The 15,512-nt window shown below is 54.0% G+C and overlaps 1 protein-coding gene and 1 pseudogene across 1 annotated transcript; one reads left to right on the top strand and one right to left on the bottom strand.

The window, feature by feature from the left end:
• The first annotated feature begins 2,797 nt into the window (after window positions 1-2,797).
• Window positions 2,798-3,235, top strand: LOC120233860 (annotated as a pseudogene).
• A 10,032-nt stretch (window positions 3,236-13,267) lies between these two features.
• Window positions 13,268-14,127, bottom strand: MRGPRG (MAS related GPR family member G). The gene is given in 2 exon segments (XM_039235347.1): window positions 13,268-13,548; window positions 13,551-14,127. Coding segments are annotated over 2 exon segments (858 nt in total).
• Between the last annotated feature and the right edge of the window lie 1,385 nt (window positions 14,128-15,512).

Raw genomic sequence — 15,512 nt, 5'->3', positions numbered from 1 at the left:
CAGGTCCCGGGAGGCTCTGGCCGGCAAAGGTCGCCGGTAGGTGGGGAGCCAGGACGCGGCACCAGGGCACAGAGCGAGGACGCGTCCGGGCAGAGGGCCTCCCTGGACCTGAGAGCCATTTCCCTTTAGATCCAACACCTGCAAGGATGCCGCAAACCCCCAGCTCCTGCCCCGGGTCAGGCCTGCGCCCCGAGGGCCGCCCAGAGCCCAGTGCGGCTGACTCCGCCCCAGGCGGCAGAGACGCGTGCAGGGGGGAGTGAGGCCACCCCCTTAGGGCCCCTTCTCTGGGAAGGGGAGGGGGCTCCCCTACAGGTGCCAGTGGAAGGAAGAAGCCATCTCTCCCGCCTACCCGTTCTGTGGCCAAGTCCTGCCGATTTACCCGTAAGTCACGGGCCTGGGTCCCTCCCGTTTCCCTCCACCTACAACCAGCTGCTACGGACTGAATTCACGGCGCAGCCCTAACGCCTGGCCTGGGAGCGTTCGGAGCTGGGCCTCCGGGAGGTGGTTCAGCCGTGGGGGTGGGGGGAGTCTTATGGTCAGACCAGTGCCGTTGTAAGAAGAGCCACGGGAGATGGCAGTGAGGAGGCGGCCGTCTGCAGGCCAGGGAGCGAAGCCTCACCCAGGGCCCACCTTGCTGACACCTCGATCTTGGACTTCCAGCCTCCGGGACTGCAAGAATACATTTCTGTGGATTGTGGCATCTTTCTTGTGGCATCAGAGCCGGCGGAGGGACCCGAGGCCTTCTTCGTAGTGACTCTCTGTGCAGCCAATTGTCCCCACTTACTCCCCACACCACCCTGTGACATTAGTGTGGCCCCTGGCCCTTGGGACATATGCGTTTTGAAATTCAAATTAATATTATTCTTTTCACTTAGAAAGGGTAAGGTGATGGGGCACCTGGAGGGCTTGGTGGGTTGAGCGTCTGACTTCGGTTCAGGTCATGATCTCGCAGTTCATGAGTTTGAGCCCCCGCGTCGGGCTCTGTGCGGACAGCTCGGAGCCTGGAGCTGCTTCCAATTCTGTGCCCCCCACCCCCGCTCCTCCCTCCCTCACTCTCTGTCTCACTCTGTCTCCCAAAAATAAATAAATGTTAAAAAATAATCACCAGAGGGGCGCCTGGGTGGCTTAGTCGGTTAAGCATCCGACTTTCGCTTGGGTCATGATCTCGCGGTTCGTGGGTTCGAGCCCCGTGTCGGGCTCTGTGCTGACTGCCAGCTCAGAGCCTGTAGCCTGTTTCAGTCTGTGACTCCCTCTCTCTCTGACCCTCCCCTGCTCACGCTGTCTCTCTCTCTCTCCTAGAAATAAATAAAAAAAAAACATTAAAAAAAATTAAAAAAAAATCACCAGATTTCGCAATTAAAAGAAAAAAAAAAGAAAAAGAAAGAAAAAGAAAAAAGAAGGGGCAAGGTGAGTTCTGCTTCTGACAATGTCACCATAGCCGGCAGCGGACCCCCCTTCCACACCTCTGGAAAAATAAGTAAATAAAAAACAGCTGTCTGAGGATAAAAGCGGGCGTGGGTTGTAGGGCACACAGTCTGCATCAGTTTGCTGCCGCTGCTGTAATAAGTCCCCAAACCTTGGTGGCCTAAAGCAGCACAGACTTCCTCCCCCACAGTTCCTGAGGCCAGAAGTTTAAGAGGGTGGGCGGTCCTCCTTCCTGAGGCTCAGGGGAATTGGTCCCCTGCTCCCCCCCCTCCACCCCAGAGGCATCCCCCTCCCCCCGCTCCCCGGCCCCCTCCCCCCGTCCCCCCTGTCCTGGGCTTGCAGCCCCCCCCCCATCGGCACAGCCTTGGTGCGTCTTCTCTCCTACTCCATTTCCACAGCCTTCTCCTTCTGTCTCCTTTCTCCGGCCCTCCTCCCTGCCTTTATAAGGACCCTGGTCCTCACCGGGACCCCCAGAGAATCCAGGATACCCCTACTCCCTATCTCAAAACCCTTAATTGGGTCACACCTGCAAAGTCCCTTTTACCATGTTAGGTGACACCCACGGTTGCATGGATTGGGGCCTGGATGCCTTTTGGGGGGCATCGCTCCGCACACCACAGGCACGTGTGTTTATAATTGTATCTTTTTGATGGACCGATCCTTCCATCATCAAAGAAAGGTCCTCGTTTGTCTCTAGTAACAAGTTTTTACTTGGACTCGATTTCGTCGGGTGTTGGTATAGCTACTTGAGCTCTGGGTTAGTGTTTGCGTGACAAATCATCTTACCCAGAACCTGTTTGCACCTTTGAATCTAAAGGGTGTCTTTTATGGGCAGCATATCGTTGTATGATTTTAAAAAGTCTGTTCTGGTAATCCACGCTTTCATGTGGAGTATTTACACTACAAAGAGTGTAGACACCGTTTGTGGGGGGCAGGCGTTATCTGGGAAGCTCCGTGCATCCCAAGTAGAATGAATGCAAAAACAACCCCATCTTAGCGCTTTGTGGTCAAGCTGCCAAAATGCAGAGGTAAAAATTTCAAAAACACTCAGAAAAAAAAAAAAAAGATGTACTATATTGAAGGAACCAGTGATAATTAAATCTGATTTATCCTCTCGAATGGTGGGAGCCAAATGCCCATTCCAAATGGAATGACAGTTTTTTATATGCTGAGAGAGAGAAACAGAGAAAAATCCTGTTAATCTAAGTTTTATATTCAATAAAAATATCCTGGAAGACAAAGGGAAGGTAAAGACATTTTCAGATAGACAAAAGCTGAGAGAAATTGTAGTCATTAGATGCAAAATACAAAAGAAAGCTTTTCAGGCTGAAAAGCAATAATGCGGATAAAGGAAAACTGGAGAGCATCGGGGAAGATGAGTACGTGGGGACCAAAAATCACATTTTCTGGCTTCTCCCCAGGGCAGCGATGCGGGAGGGGGTCCGAGACGGCTGATGGGATCGCCAGGGCTCAGGCGGCCCGGCCTGGTGGCAACATGATCTTGAGAAAGATCACTCGTGAGGAAATCGCAGCCAAAACCATTTCTGAGAATGACCAGTGTCTTGCTTTCCACGACATTTCCTCTCAAGCACCAACACATTTTCTGGTGACACCCAAGAAACACGTCCCAGATTTCTGTAGCAGAAGATGCTGATGAAAGTCTTCGCGGACATTTAATGATTGTTGGTGAGAAATGTGCTGCTGATCTGGGCCTGAAGAAGGGTTATCAAGTGGTGGTGAATGAAGGTTCAGATGGTGGACATTCTATCATGTTCATCTCCATGTTCTTGGAGTTCAGCAGATGAATTAGCCTTCCAGTTAAGCATGTTTTAGGGAAACATTTCCCTTCTCAAGGCAATGAGCAATATTTGCAAGTTCCAGTATGGTAAACAGTATACTTATTTTTGTCTGCGTATCGAGAGATTGAGGGAATAATTTTAAAAGCCCATACGTAATAAAAGATGATGTTGCATGGTTAAAAAAATAAATGTACATTTTCTTCTTAATTAATTTAAAATTCTACTGACCATTTAAAGCAAAAGCAATAAAAACGTTGATTGGGGTTTATTAATATGTAAAAATAAAATATAGTGCATTAGTCCAAAGGACTGGAGAAAGGCAGGTGGACTTGATCACTGACGCAGGGTCCTTATATTATCGGTGAAGGGCTAAACTATCAATTGTGATAAATTAAAGGGGCACACCATAATCTCTGGAGAAATATGCCAGAATAAAAACAAAAAGACAATAGAGAAGATTAAATGGAACACCAAACATTATGTTTTTAATCCAAAAGAAGGCAAGACAGGAAGAACGATGAGACAATGAACGTGAGTGATAAACAGAAAACACGTGACAAAATGGCAGACCTGCACTCAACCATATCAACCATTTTACTAAATGTAAAAGGACTAAATGCTATGAATAAAAAGCAGAGATTTTCACGTGATATGCTGTTTACAAGAGACACACTGTAAATATGAAGAGGCAGGTAGATTAAAAGAAAAGAATGAAAAATGTGTCATATCAGCAATAACAAGACAGCCAGTGCAGCTATATTTATTTTGAGCTGAGTGGACTTTCGGGTATGGCATATTGCCAGAAACACAGATGGGCATTTCATCACGATTGCACCAGTCACCAATTGCTTCATAACAAATTACCCTAAAATGTAGCACCTTCAAACAATAAACTTTAATCATCTTGCAGCTTCTGTAGGTCAGGCATTTGGGAGGGACTTCTGTGGGTGGCTCTGGCTCAGGGTCTGTCTTGTGGCTCCATCAAGCCGCCGTGGTCATCTGATATCTTGGCTGGAACATCCACTTCCAAGATGGCAGGCTCACATGGCCATGAGCTCCTAGCTAGCTGTTGGTTGGACGCCTTCGTTCCTGGCCACATGGGCATCTTCACAGGCTGCTTGACACGGCAGATGACCTCTCCTAGCTCGTGTGGTCTGATAGAGCAGGGAGAAAGCCACAGGGCCTCCTGTGACCCAGTGTCTGCACCGCACGTGATAATGTCTGCTTGTCCATCCACTCAAGAGATGAGCACTGCCCCCCTTGGGGCTGGGAAATCAGCCTCCGTGCTGGGATGGGAGGAGTAAATAATCATCTGTGGACACATTTTAAAATCCTCACATTAGAAAGCGGTCAGTTAATCAGAAGCACATAATCATTCTAAATGGGTCTCTTGACACAGGGTCAGAGTACTGAAAGCAAAAACTGGTGCAGATAAAAGGGAAGACAGATGTATGCTCACAGTTGGAGATTTTAGCACCCTTCCTTCGGCAGCTGAGGTGACACACAGATAAAAGCACTCAGTAAGACGTAGAAAAACATGGGGTGCCTGCGTGGCTCAGTCAGTCAAGCGTCCAACGTCGGCTCAGGTCATGATCTCGAGATTCGTCGGTTCGAGCCCCGCGTCGGGCTCTGTGCTGAAAGCTCGGAGCCTGGAGCTGGTTCAGATTCTGTGTCTCCCTCTCTCTCTGTCCTTCTCCTGCTCACGCTGTCTCTCTCTCTCAAAAATAAATAAACATTAAAAATTTTTTAAAAATAATGTAGAAAAACTGAACATGATTTTAAAAATCGACCTAGTTGAAGATTTTGGAAAACAGCATCTAAGATGTACAAGTGCACATGGAACACCCACCATGAGAGACCACGAGCCGGGCCACAAACGGGTCTCAATGAACCTGAAAGAATTGAAGTACATACGGTATTATTTTCAGGCCACAAAGGAATTGTATTAGAAACCAACAAAACAGATAAATAGAAGCTCTCTAAGTGTCTGGAAATCCAGTAACGCTTCAAAAAGAAATCACATGGAGCACCTGGGTGGCTCAGTCGGGTAAGTGTCCAACTTCAGCTCAGGTCGTGATCTCTCAGTTTGTGGGTTCGAGCCCCGCGTCGGGCTCTGTGCTGACAGCTAACTCAGAGCCTGGAGCTGCTTCAGATTCTGTGTCTCCCTCTCTCTCTGCCCCTGCCCTGCTCACACTTTGTCTCTGTCTGTCTGTCTGTCTCTCTCAACATTAAATAAACATTTAAAAAAATCACAAAGAAAACGAAGAAATATTTGGAATTGAATGATAAGGAACAGAGACTCTCAGGAGGCAGGTAGAGAGAGCAATACCTGAAGGGAAACTGTAGTTTAAATGCCCATTCCCAGAAGCAGGAAAGATTAAAAAAAAAAAAAAAATATATATATATATATATATATTTAAGCTAGTTAACTCAAGAAGCTGGAAGAAGTAGAGCAAATTAAATCCCATGAAGTAGAAGGAAAGACATAATGAAGATAAGCAGGAGTCCACCTAACAGACTGTAATAGACCGCAGATGAACAACAGAGAAAATCAACAACATGAAAAAAGCAGGTTGTCTTGAAAAGATGAATATTGATCAAACCCTAACAAGGATGGTCAAGAGGAAACACAAATTACCGGCAGGAGACACAGAAGAGACAACACAGAGATGTGACATGCAGTGACAGGTGATGGGGCACATGTATCCACTGTTAGGCTAACTTCCGGTTTGGTGAAATGGAAGCATTCCTTGAAGAGCAAGACTTTCCAAAATAGATGGAAAAAGAGAAAAGGAACCTGAGTAGCCCTCTATTTGTTAAAGAAATGGAGATTGTGTTTTAAACTCCATTCACAAAAACCGTAGACCCGGATGGCTCCCCAGGAGAACCAGCACTGGCCTCACGCACATTCTTACCGAGGTCGGAGCAAGAGGGACTCTCTCTGATGCCCCAAACTGACAAGGACACTATCGAGAAACTGAGTGAGGGAGCATCTCTCATGAACAGAGATGCAAATGCCCTTATCAACATATTGGCAGATCACGTCCATTGATGGGTAAGGACAAGACATCATGGTCAGGTAGAGTTTATCCCAGGCGTGGGAGGTCAGCACTGGAAAACGAAGCAGTGCAGTTCACCACATCGGGAAACTAAAGGAGGAAACCATGTGATTGTCTTAATAAATGAAGAAGAACATTTGATAAAATTTGATACCCGCGCACAATTTATAAAAACCCAAATCATGGGTTTGGACTCTCAGAAGACTAGGAGTAGATGGGAATTGGTTTTTTTTTTGTTTTGTTTTGTTTTTTTTTAAATTTCTAGGAGAGAGAGAGAGAGAGAGAGAGAGAGAGACAGCGTGAGCAGGAGAGGGTCAGAGAGAGAGAGTCACAGACTGAAACAGGCTCCAGGCTCTGAGCTGGCAGTCAGCACAGAGCCCGACGCGGGGCTCGAACCCATGAACCGCGAGATCATGACCTAAGCGAGAGTCGGACGCTCAACCGACTAAGCCACCCAGGCGCCCCTGGAATAGATGGGAATTGTATCAGTACGACAAAGGCCATAAACCAAAGACCTACATATGACTTTGTGTTTGATGGTAAAATATTGATCACCTTCCCCGTAAGGTCAGGGTAAGGCAAGGACGGCCACCCTTGGCGGCCGTTGGTTGAATTTCTACTCACCGTTGTGTGGAGGGCTTAGCCAAACCAGAGAGGAAGTAGAGAGACTACCTCGATTCGCAAATGGTGTGAGCTTATACTTAGGAAATCCTAAAGTGTCTTCAAAGAGACAACTAGAGCTAATTAGTACATCTAGTAGTTTGGTAGGATAGCTGTTTGATCGTGTAAAAAATCAAGATCGATATAAGAAGCCAATAAACTGTCAGCAAACAACTGGAAAATGAAACCCAAAGCTTACTGCACACACATCACAAAACCTCGGAATAGATTTTCCCGAACATGTACAGGGAACCAGATCCCGAAATAAATGGTGTGTGTGGGGAAACCATGCACATGAATTGGATAACTCCACGGACTTTAGAGAAGAATTGAATAGATCCCACGCAATCTCAATAACTTTTTCAGTCGACTTTTGAAGACATTGTCAGGCTGATTCTAAGTGTATTAGAAATGCAAGTTTGAAGAAGAAATACAACTTTGTAGGACTTGCACCACCCGATGGCATGACCTACTAGGATGCTGCAGGAGTGAGACAGGGTGGCCTTGGCATAACACCATCTAAGCAGAGCAGCGGCACACAGAGTCCGCCATATACAATTGATCGATTTACAATAAAGGCGCCGATGTGATTCAATGAGAGGAGGGAAATTTTTTCAACAGATATTACTAGAAGGCCTGGATACCCGTTTGGGAAAACCACACCAAACCACTGAGATTTGACCACTGTTTTGGACCAGCCGCATTTAATTCCAGATGAACTATCGGAAAGGCAGACCTGGGAGGAAGGCCACATGTGCACCTCGCGCCCATTTTCCCGGGTGTTCTCTGTCCCATGTCTGGTATACGGCTGCTCCATTCCCGGGGCCCAGCTGCCAGCAGCCTCCCGCGGAGGTCCCCATCTTTTCTCAGCAGGTGCCATCTTTCAGACTTCCTACTTTCCCCACCACCGGCAGCCCCTTCCTCCTCACCCCATGCTGCTTGTGTGATACCTCCTCCTCCCGGAAGCCTCCCTTGCTTTGAGTGAGGCTGTGTGACCCTCCCCCATGCTGCCCTAACTCTAGGTCACCCAGGTGACCGGTCATCCACCTGGGACACTTGGGAGTAAAAAGGAACGCTCTGATGATACCAGGGCAAAGGTCATAAATTGGCGTTAAGTGGTGCCTCCCTAACCCCTCTGCACACTTCTCTGCACACCTTCACATGCTGTCTTTGAAAAGTATTTATGTCCGTCCCTTCTTCAGACCCCAAATCCCTTGGGGACACGGGCCTCACCAAAGTGCATCCGTATCTTGGGTTCCTGTCCAGCGCTTAGTGATGGAGTTTTGGGGTGATGGGGGTTCGTGGTGATGGGTTTTGGGGCGATGGTGGGGTTCAGGGTTGAAGGCCAAGAATGAATTCTTGAAGACATCTTTGGGGCAGAAAGGTGATTATATTAAAGCACGGGGACAGGACCCCTGGGCGGGAAGAGCCGCACTGGGGTGTGAAGGGTAACTGCTTCTGTACTGTGGGGTTGGGGGGGAAGGTAAGGTCAAGAGGAAGTTTCTTAAAGGGATTTCCATGTGCTAATGAGGATTCCAGATCTCCGAGGCCTAGCTATTGTCAGGCTAAGGTTGTTTTTCCCTCCAGCAAAACATTATCATTAAGATGGTAGGGAGTTCCCATTAGGCTTTTTTTTTTTTTAATTTTTATTTATTTCTGAGAGAGAGAGAGAGAGAGATAGTGTGAGCAGGGGAGGGTCAGAGAGAGAAGGAGACACAGAATCTGAAACAGGCTCCAGGCTCCGAGCTAGCTGTCAGCACAGAGCCTGACGCGGGGTTTCATCATGACCTGAGCCTAAGTCGGACGCCTGGGTGGCTCAGTCGGTTAAGTGCCCATTAGGCTTTTGATGAGATGTTTGTAAACTGATGGAGACTATCCATTTGTTTTCTGTCCTCTCCCTTGTCCTTGGGCAGCCGGGAGTGGCTGACTGTCACACGTCCCCCACCTTCGAGGGGGGCGGGCTGTGCTAGCTTGTGCTTGGCCCTCAGCTCGCCTGATGGCCCCTCATCAGGGGGTCCTGGGGAAAGAATCCTCGAAGACATAAGACATCTTCGTTGCAAAACAGTGGTTTTCTTAAAGCTCGGGGACAGGACCCGGGAAGAGCTGCCCGGGCACCAGGAGGAGAGGGGGGTTATGTACTGGGAGTCGGGGAGGTAAAGTCCAGGGGAAATTTCCAGTGATATTTTCATATGCTGAAGACCCACAGGATCCTGGAGGCCTAGCTGTTGTCAGGCTAAGGTTGTTGTCCTTCTAGCAAAGCGTTATCATGAAGAGATGTTTTACTGGCCAGCCTCAAGTATCTGTCAATGGGCTGCAGGTTATAAGGAAATCTGATTCCATCTGCCATTTCCTTCTGTCTCTGTCCCCACATCACTTAGCACGGAGTTGGCTCAGGTGATATCTGTTGGCTGGAAGGGGAGAGTGTGGCCCAGGTAGGGGTGAGGGGCTGGGGTGGCTGAACTCTGCGGGGAGAAGCCTGGGCCCTCCTGTGGCCAACAACCAGCTCAGGGTTCAGGCCAGGGGTCAGGACTCTGTCTGGCCAAGAAGGTTCCAGAACCCAGGACCGGCTGGTCTGACTCAGCTGTGCTCTCACTCCAGCCTTGTCATTGATTCCTTGACCGGATCATTCGTGTGACCACCCCTTCACCCTACCACTGGCCATCGACAAATGCTCGCCCAGCCCCTCCTCCCACCTGAGCTCCCAGCATAGGGGAGGCAGCAGGCGATAAAGCCATCTGTCCCCTGCCCGCTGGGACTCACTTTCTAGTGAGTTCCGTGGACAGGACCAGTGAACAACTAAGGACGCAGGACCCGAGGCAGGTGGTGGACGTGGGAGGCCCCCCTGGGCCAGGTGGTCACCTTGAGTGCTCAGCGGGGGCAGGTGCCCGGGGGCGGTGGGCAGGACGTACCAAGAGCAGCCAGAGTGTGGGGTGCCAGGGGCGGGGCTGGCTGGGGACCTCTGGAGTTCCGCTGTATTCGGGAGGCAGTACGGTTGACCTTGCAGGTCAGGACGGGCAGACCCCACCTGGGGTCGCCTCTCCCAAGACAAGCCACCTTCGCTCCCTGTGCAGACAGGGACTCTGGGCTGTTGGGTGACTTGCTGGAGGTCACCCAGCTAGAGAGGCGACAGCCCCTCGCCGGCTTGTCCGGGCTCAGGCTGGAGCCCCCACACTGCAGGAGGGCTCCCAGCCGGAGGGCCCTGCGATTCCCATCTGTCTAGACGGGGCTGTTTACAACGAGCCCCAGACGCTGCTAGCCTCCTGTCCCGGCCTGTCCCCCACGGCTACTTCCAGGGGCTGATCCTGGGGGCCCCCCACTTCTGAAACTCCCCCCATCTCCTTTCCAGGCCTTCCAAGAAGGAGGCCACACCCCTCTTTGGGGTCTAGCAGGAAAAGTCACAAGAATAGACAGCCCCTCCCCACCCCTCCCCATCCAGGAGCCCACGGACAAGTATTTGAGAGGCAGGGACCTTCCTCTGGGAACTCACAGCTGCCCTAATGTTACTGCTTTCCCAGAAGCAAAAAGCAACCTTAGCTTGGGGCGCCTGGGTGGCTTAGTCAGTTAAGTGTCCGACTTTCCCTTAGGTCATGGTCTCGCAGTTCGTGGGTTCGAGCCCCGCGTCGAGCTCTGTGCTGACTGACAGCTCAGAGCCTGGAGCCTGTTTCAGCCTGTGACTCCCTCTCTCTCTGACCCTCCCCTGCTCACGATGTTTCTCTCTCTCTCTCTCTCTCCTAGAAATAAATAAAAATATATTAAAAAAAAGTTGCTGATGAGCAATTTAAAAAAAAAAAAAGCAACCTTAGCTTGAGAAGAGCCAGACCTCCAGGATCCCGTGAGTCTTTTTTAACATATGAAAATCCTTTTGGAAACTTCCTTTCTCTCTGCCTCTCCCGACTTAAAAGTATAGAATCAATCACTCCTCACCACCCTAGAGCAGCTCTTTCTGCCCGAGGGTCCTGCCCCCCTGCTTTAATAAAACCACTTTTTTGCACCGAAAACATCTCAAGAATTCTTTGACTGTTTGCCCCCGTCATTCAGGCTGACCCCTTGCGCCCTCTGCTGGAGTCGAGGTGGCCCGAGCCCGCCCTTCCTGGGGAGACACAGAAAACCTGCAAAAGCCAGGGTCTCCGGGCTGTGGGTGGACTGGTGACTGTCTCACTTTTCTACTTCCTTTTTAAAAATATTTATTTATTTTTGAGGGAGAGACAGAGAGTGAGCAGGGGAGGGGCAGAGAAAGAGGGAGACACAGAATCCGAAGCAGCTCCAGGCTCCGAGCTGTCAGCACAGAGCCCGACACGGGGCTCGAACCCACAAACTGAGAGATCATGACCTGAGCTGAAGTCAGATGCTTAACTTGTTGCGGAACCTGGTCTGGATCACCCGGCGGAAGAACCAAGCGGCACTCGGAGATCTTGGAAGACAGGAGGTTATTTTACACCACGGGGCTCAGAGATCATCCTCCAGAGGTCCGAGCCCAGAGCATCAGCAGAGTGAATAACTTATAGCCTGTTACTTTCGCGTTCCTCCTTAATGGGTGCAACAAGCAGGGTGGGAAGAAGAACCCGGAAGGGGGAGCCTTTGATCAGGGACAGGCTTTCCTCACCAGTCCTGCCGGCCGTCTTACAACAGATTTTTCCCTGTCAAACTGACTGAGCCACCAGCTGCATCTCAATGTTCTCCAAAGTTCCCACAGTGAGCCGTGAGGGAGCTGAAGGCAGGCTGAGGGCAAAATACAAACTAGCACCCCCACCCCCGCCCCCGCCCCCGCCAGGTGACAGTCCCCAGGCACTCCCGGTTGCCCTCGGACAAAGGAAAGGAAAGAAAACAAATGGTTAACTGATAGAGATCCGCAGTCATGCAAGACATAGCCTCCATCAGTTTACATGTGTCTTAGTAAATTACAAGAAAAAGGCAATCTTAGCAATAGACTCATCCCCACGAACCCGGGACTCAGTTTCCTGGAACCGCAACATCCCCCCCCCCCCATAGTGATGTGGGGGCAAAGGCGAGAATTTCCTCATAACCTGCAGCCCATGGACAGACACTGGAGGCGAATCCAGAGTAGAACATTCCTCCAGGAGCCCCCGCTGTCCTGGAGTTAATGCCTCCCTAGAGGGAAAACAGCCTCAGCTTGAGCACAGCCAGGCCGCAGGGACCTCGGGAGTGAGTCCTGGTTAGCGCATTAAAGTCCCTCTGGGCTTTGACTTGACCTCCCCCGCGTCACAGGAGCTCACCAGCCCCTCCTCACCACCCCGGTCAGCTCTTTGTGCCCGCGGGTCCTGTCCCCGTGGTAATAAAATCACGTTTTGGCACCAAAGATGTCTTCAAGGATTCTTTCTTGGCTGCCCGGCTCCGGACCCCACAGCATCACCCCGAAGCCTCCTCAGGGAGACAAATCTCTGCAGTTGTAAAACGCTTTGCTGTAACAGGTGCAGAATTAGCACACGCAGAATGTCCTCCTTCCCGCGACAGTCGACCTTATTGTGCGTCTCCATCAGAAAGACAGCTAAAGGGCTCGCGCCCAGAGTGCCTCCTCGGGTCCAGAGCGTGGGTGATTCATCTTCTCGATACTTTCTGCAGGGCTTGAATGTTTTGACAATGACCACAGACTCTCTTTTTTTTTTTAATTGTTCAGAAATCACATAAAGTGACTTGCACTTTGAAAGCTAAAAAGCCTGGCTTCATTTCCCTCCCTCCTGCCCCTCCCTCCCCTCTCCCTGTCCCTCCCTGTCCCTCCCTGTCCCTCCCTATCTCTCCCTCCCCTCTCCCTGTCCCTCCCTGTCCCTCCCTGTCCCTCCCATTTCCTTCTTGAGGAAAGTCCCAGGGCAAACCAGGCGGGAAAGGTCTGCAGGGGGCGGGCAGGGGTGGGGCAACGGGTGGGAGATGAGCTAGAATTCGGGAGGAGGGAGGGTGAGGATGGGGGCTGGGGGCCAGAGCACCCTCCAGGCGGGGGGGGGGGCGAGGCGGGGCGGGGCAGGGTGGAGGCGGTCGTTGGGGGGGGGACTGGGGTGAGGCTGGTTCTGCCAACTTCCCAACGAGTAAGAAACGACAGCACCCTGGTAGTGGATGTCGCGGCGGACAACCCGGCACAGCCAGCGCCTGGGCTCCTGTCACTCCAGCCGCCCTCATGGGCCACGGGGGGCGGGGGGGGGGCAGGGGCGCCAGACCTCAGTCCTGCTTTCCCAGGTGTGCGCTGCTGCAGGTGTGCGGAGGGGGCCCGGGCTGGGGGGGCCTGCGGGTCCAGGAGACCATGGCCCTCACTCTGTCCTCAGCCCGTGGGGCCCCGGGCCGGGGAGCTGGGGCGCCCCCCCCCCCCGCAGGCCGCTATATGAGGCCCACGGGCAGGGACTGGCCCCTGGCGCGCAGCCCGGCCTCCTCCCCCAGCGCCCTCTGCAGAACGGCCCGCAGCGGCTCGCGCTTGCCCGGCTGCCGGCCGGCCGTGAAGTAGATGAGCGGCTTGGCGCTGCCGTGGACGCAGGCCAGGAGGGTGGCGAGCGGGAGGAGCACGGGCCGCAGGAGGCCGAGGAGGGGCCGCAGCCTCCAGGAGAAGGCGAGGGGGAGGCCGCAGAAGAGCAGCAGGAGCCCGGAGCCCAGCGCGACGCCTACAGCCTGGGCCGCGGGCGCCGGGAGCAGCAGGTCACCCAGAGGAAGAGGAGCAGGGTCGCCGCGCAGGCCGTGCGGGCCAGGGACAGCAGCCACGTGGCGCCGGCCGCCTGGTACCACGTGCAGGGCAGCAGGCGGGCGCGGGTGCGCAGCAGGCCGCAGGCGTGGGCCGGCAGCAGCGTGGCCGGCGGGCTCAGGGCCCAGACGAGGCCGCACACGATGCCCGAGGTGTGTCGGGGCCGGCAGCCCGCGTAGCAGGTGGGGAAGAGGTGGGACAGGCAGCGCTCGGCGCTGAAGGCCGCCAGCAGCCCCAGCCCCGCGGAGAAGCCCAAGAAGGTGACGGCGAGGTACAGGCTGTCCTGGGCGCCCAGGGCGGCCTGGGCGATGGAGGAGGCCGTCTGGCAGCAGAGGAGCAGGAAGTCGGCGGCGGCCAGGTGGAGGACGTACACGGAGAAGGGGCCCTTCTTGATGTGGACGCCCAGGTGCCAGAGGACCAGCCCGTTCCCCACCAGCCCTCCGAGGCCGACGGCCAGCGTGAGGTAGGAAAGCGCGCTGCTGAAGGTCCTGTAGAGCCCGAACATCCTGGCTGGCTCGCCGGGCGGGCCCTGGAAGGGGGTGCAGACGGGCACTGGCATCTCCCCGAGGGTGGGCAGGGGGCCTCGGCCCAGGATGCAGGGGTCCCCCCAGGGGGACAGGCCCTGCCCGGGGGCCGCCCCCTCCCCCCAGGGGGACGCCCAGCCCTTCTGGCCCCTGCCAGACACTTGGTAGTGAGATGTGCCCTAACACAGGGCGTGTGACATGATGGGGGCCGGCGGGGGCCGGGGGGGCTGCCCTCCTCCCAGCTAGGCAGCTCGGCTCAATGCACGAAACATGTATGGGGCTCTTGGTGGCAGCAAAGGCCAGCGATGGGCGGGGCAGGTCTCTGCAGGTGAAGGGACACTTGTGTGGCCCACACACGCAGGGGCGTGTCCCCTCCGTCGGGCACCCTGTGCCAGGCTGCCCACTGGGGGCACTGGACCACACCCCTGCTAAGCCTGAGGGGTGCTGGCCGTGGATGGCCCCGAGGACGCTGTCCTGCCTGCACCGGCAGCAGGGGGAAGGAAGGTGCTGTTGTGGGGAGAGCTGGGAGGGGCCGGGAGGGCAGAGGTCAAGCCCTGCTGTGGGTGGGTGGCCCACGTGCTGCTCTGAACCCAGAGCCTGGGGGCGGATCTTGGCGATGGGCTCTGGGGAGTAGCCCATGTGTGCCGCCAGCGGCCTTTGCGGCACCGGGAGGCTGAGGGTCCTGTCCCAGCCCAACCCCTGCCCTGCTGGGGATGGTCTTCAGGGGAGTGGGAGGGGGGCACAGCGAGATCTCTAGAAGCTGCTCCCTGTCCTGTGCCCCTCCCCGAGACCCACAGTGGCCCTGACCTCAGCCCAGAGACCCAGTGAGGGGCCTTCAGAGCCTGGCTCCAGATTAAGGGGGTGGGGGATGGGGAGCAATGAGGGAGAGGAGAGAGCGACTGATGGAGAGACAGAGACAGGAGAGAGACACACAGAGAGATACACAGAGAGACAGAACCCATCTAATCCCCGTCGCACACCGTTGCTGGGCTGTGCCCCTGCCCGGACCCCTGCTCCCCTCTCTGTCCCCTTCCTCCGCCGGCTCTGAGCCCCCCACTGCCCAGCACCTCAAGCACCCTCGCCAGCGCCTTCTCTGTGGTTGTCCTTGTCCCCTGGGGGGTCTCGGCCTTGTCCCCTCCAGCCTGTCCCATGTCCAGACACCCGGCGGCTCATCCTCAGGGCCAGTGGACTGGGCTGGCTTTTGGTGTCGTGGGGTGACCGTGCCGACCCTCTCCTTTCTGGGCTGCGATGTCTCCAAGGCACACCGAGGGGGCTGACCAGACTGCCGCCCAGAGGAGAGCGGTGGGGAGGCCAGGCTGTGCCCCGGGAGGGCAGGGGGCGCTCCCTGGAAGGAGCGGGGGTGGGG

This window comes from Hyaena hyaena, unplaced genomic scaffold (genome assembly GCF_003009895.1).
Source record: "Hyaena hyaena isolate Hyena2069 unplaced genomic scaffold, ASM300989v1 scaffold_98, whole genome shotgun sequence".
Classification (NCBI taxonomy): Eukaryota; Metazoa; Chordata; class Mammalia; order Carnivora; family Hyaenidae; genus Hyaena; species Hyaena hyaena.
The sequence above is the reverse complement of the archived record's forward strand: the minus strand, read 5'-3'. Positions and strand labels throughout refer to the sequence as shown.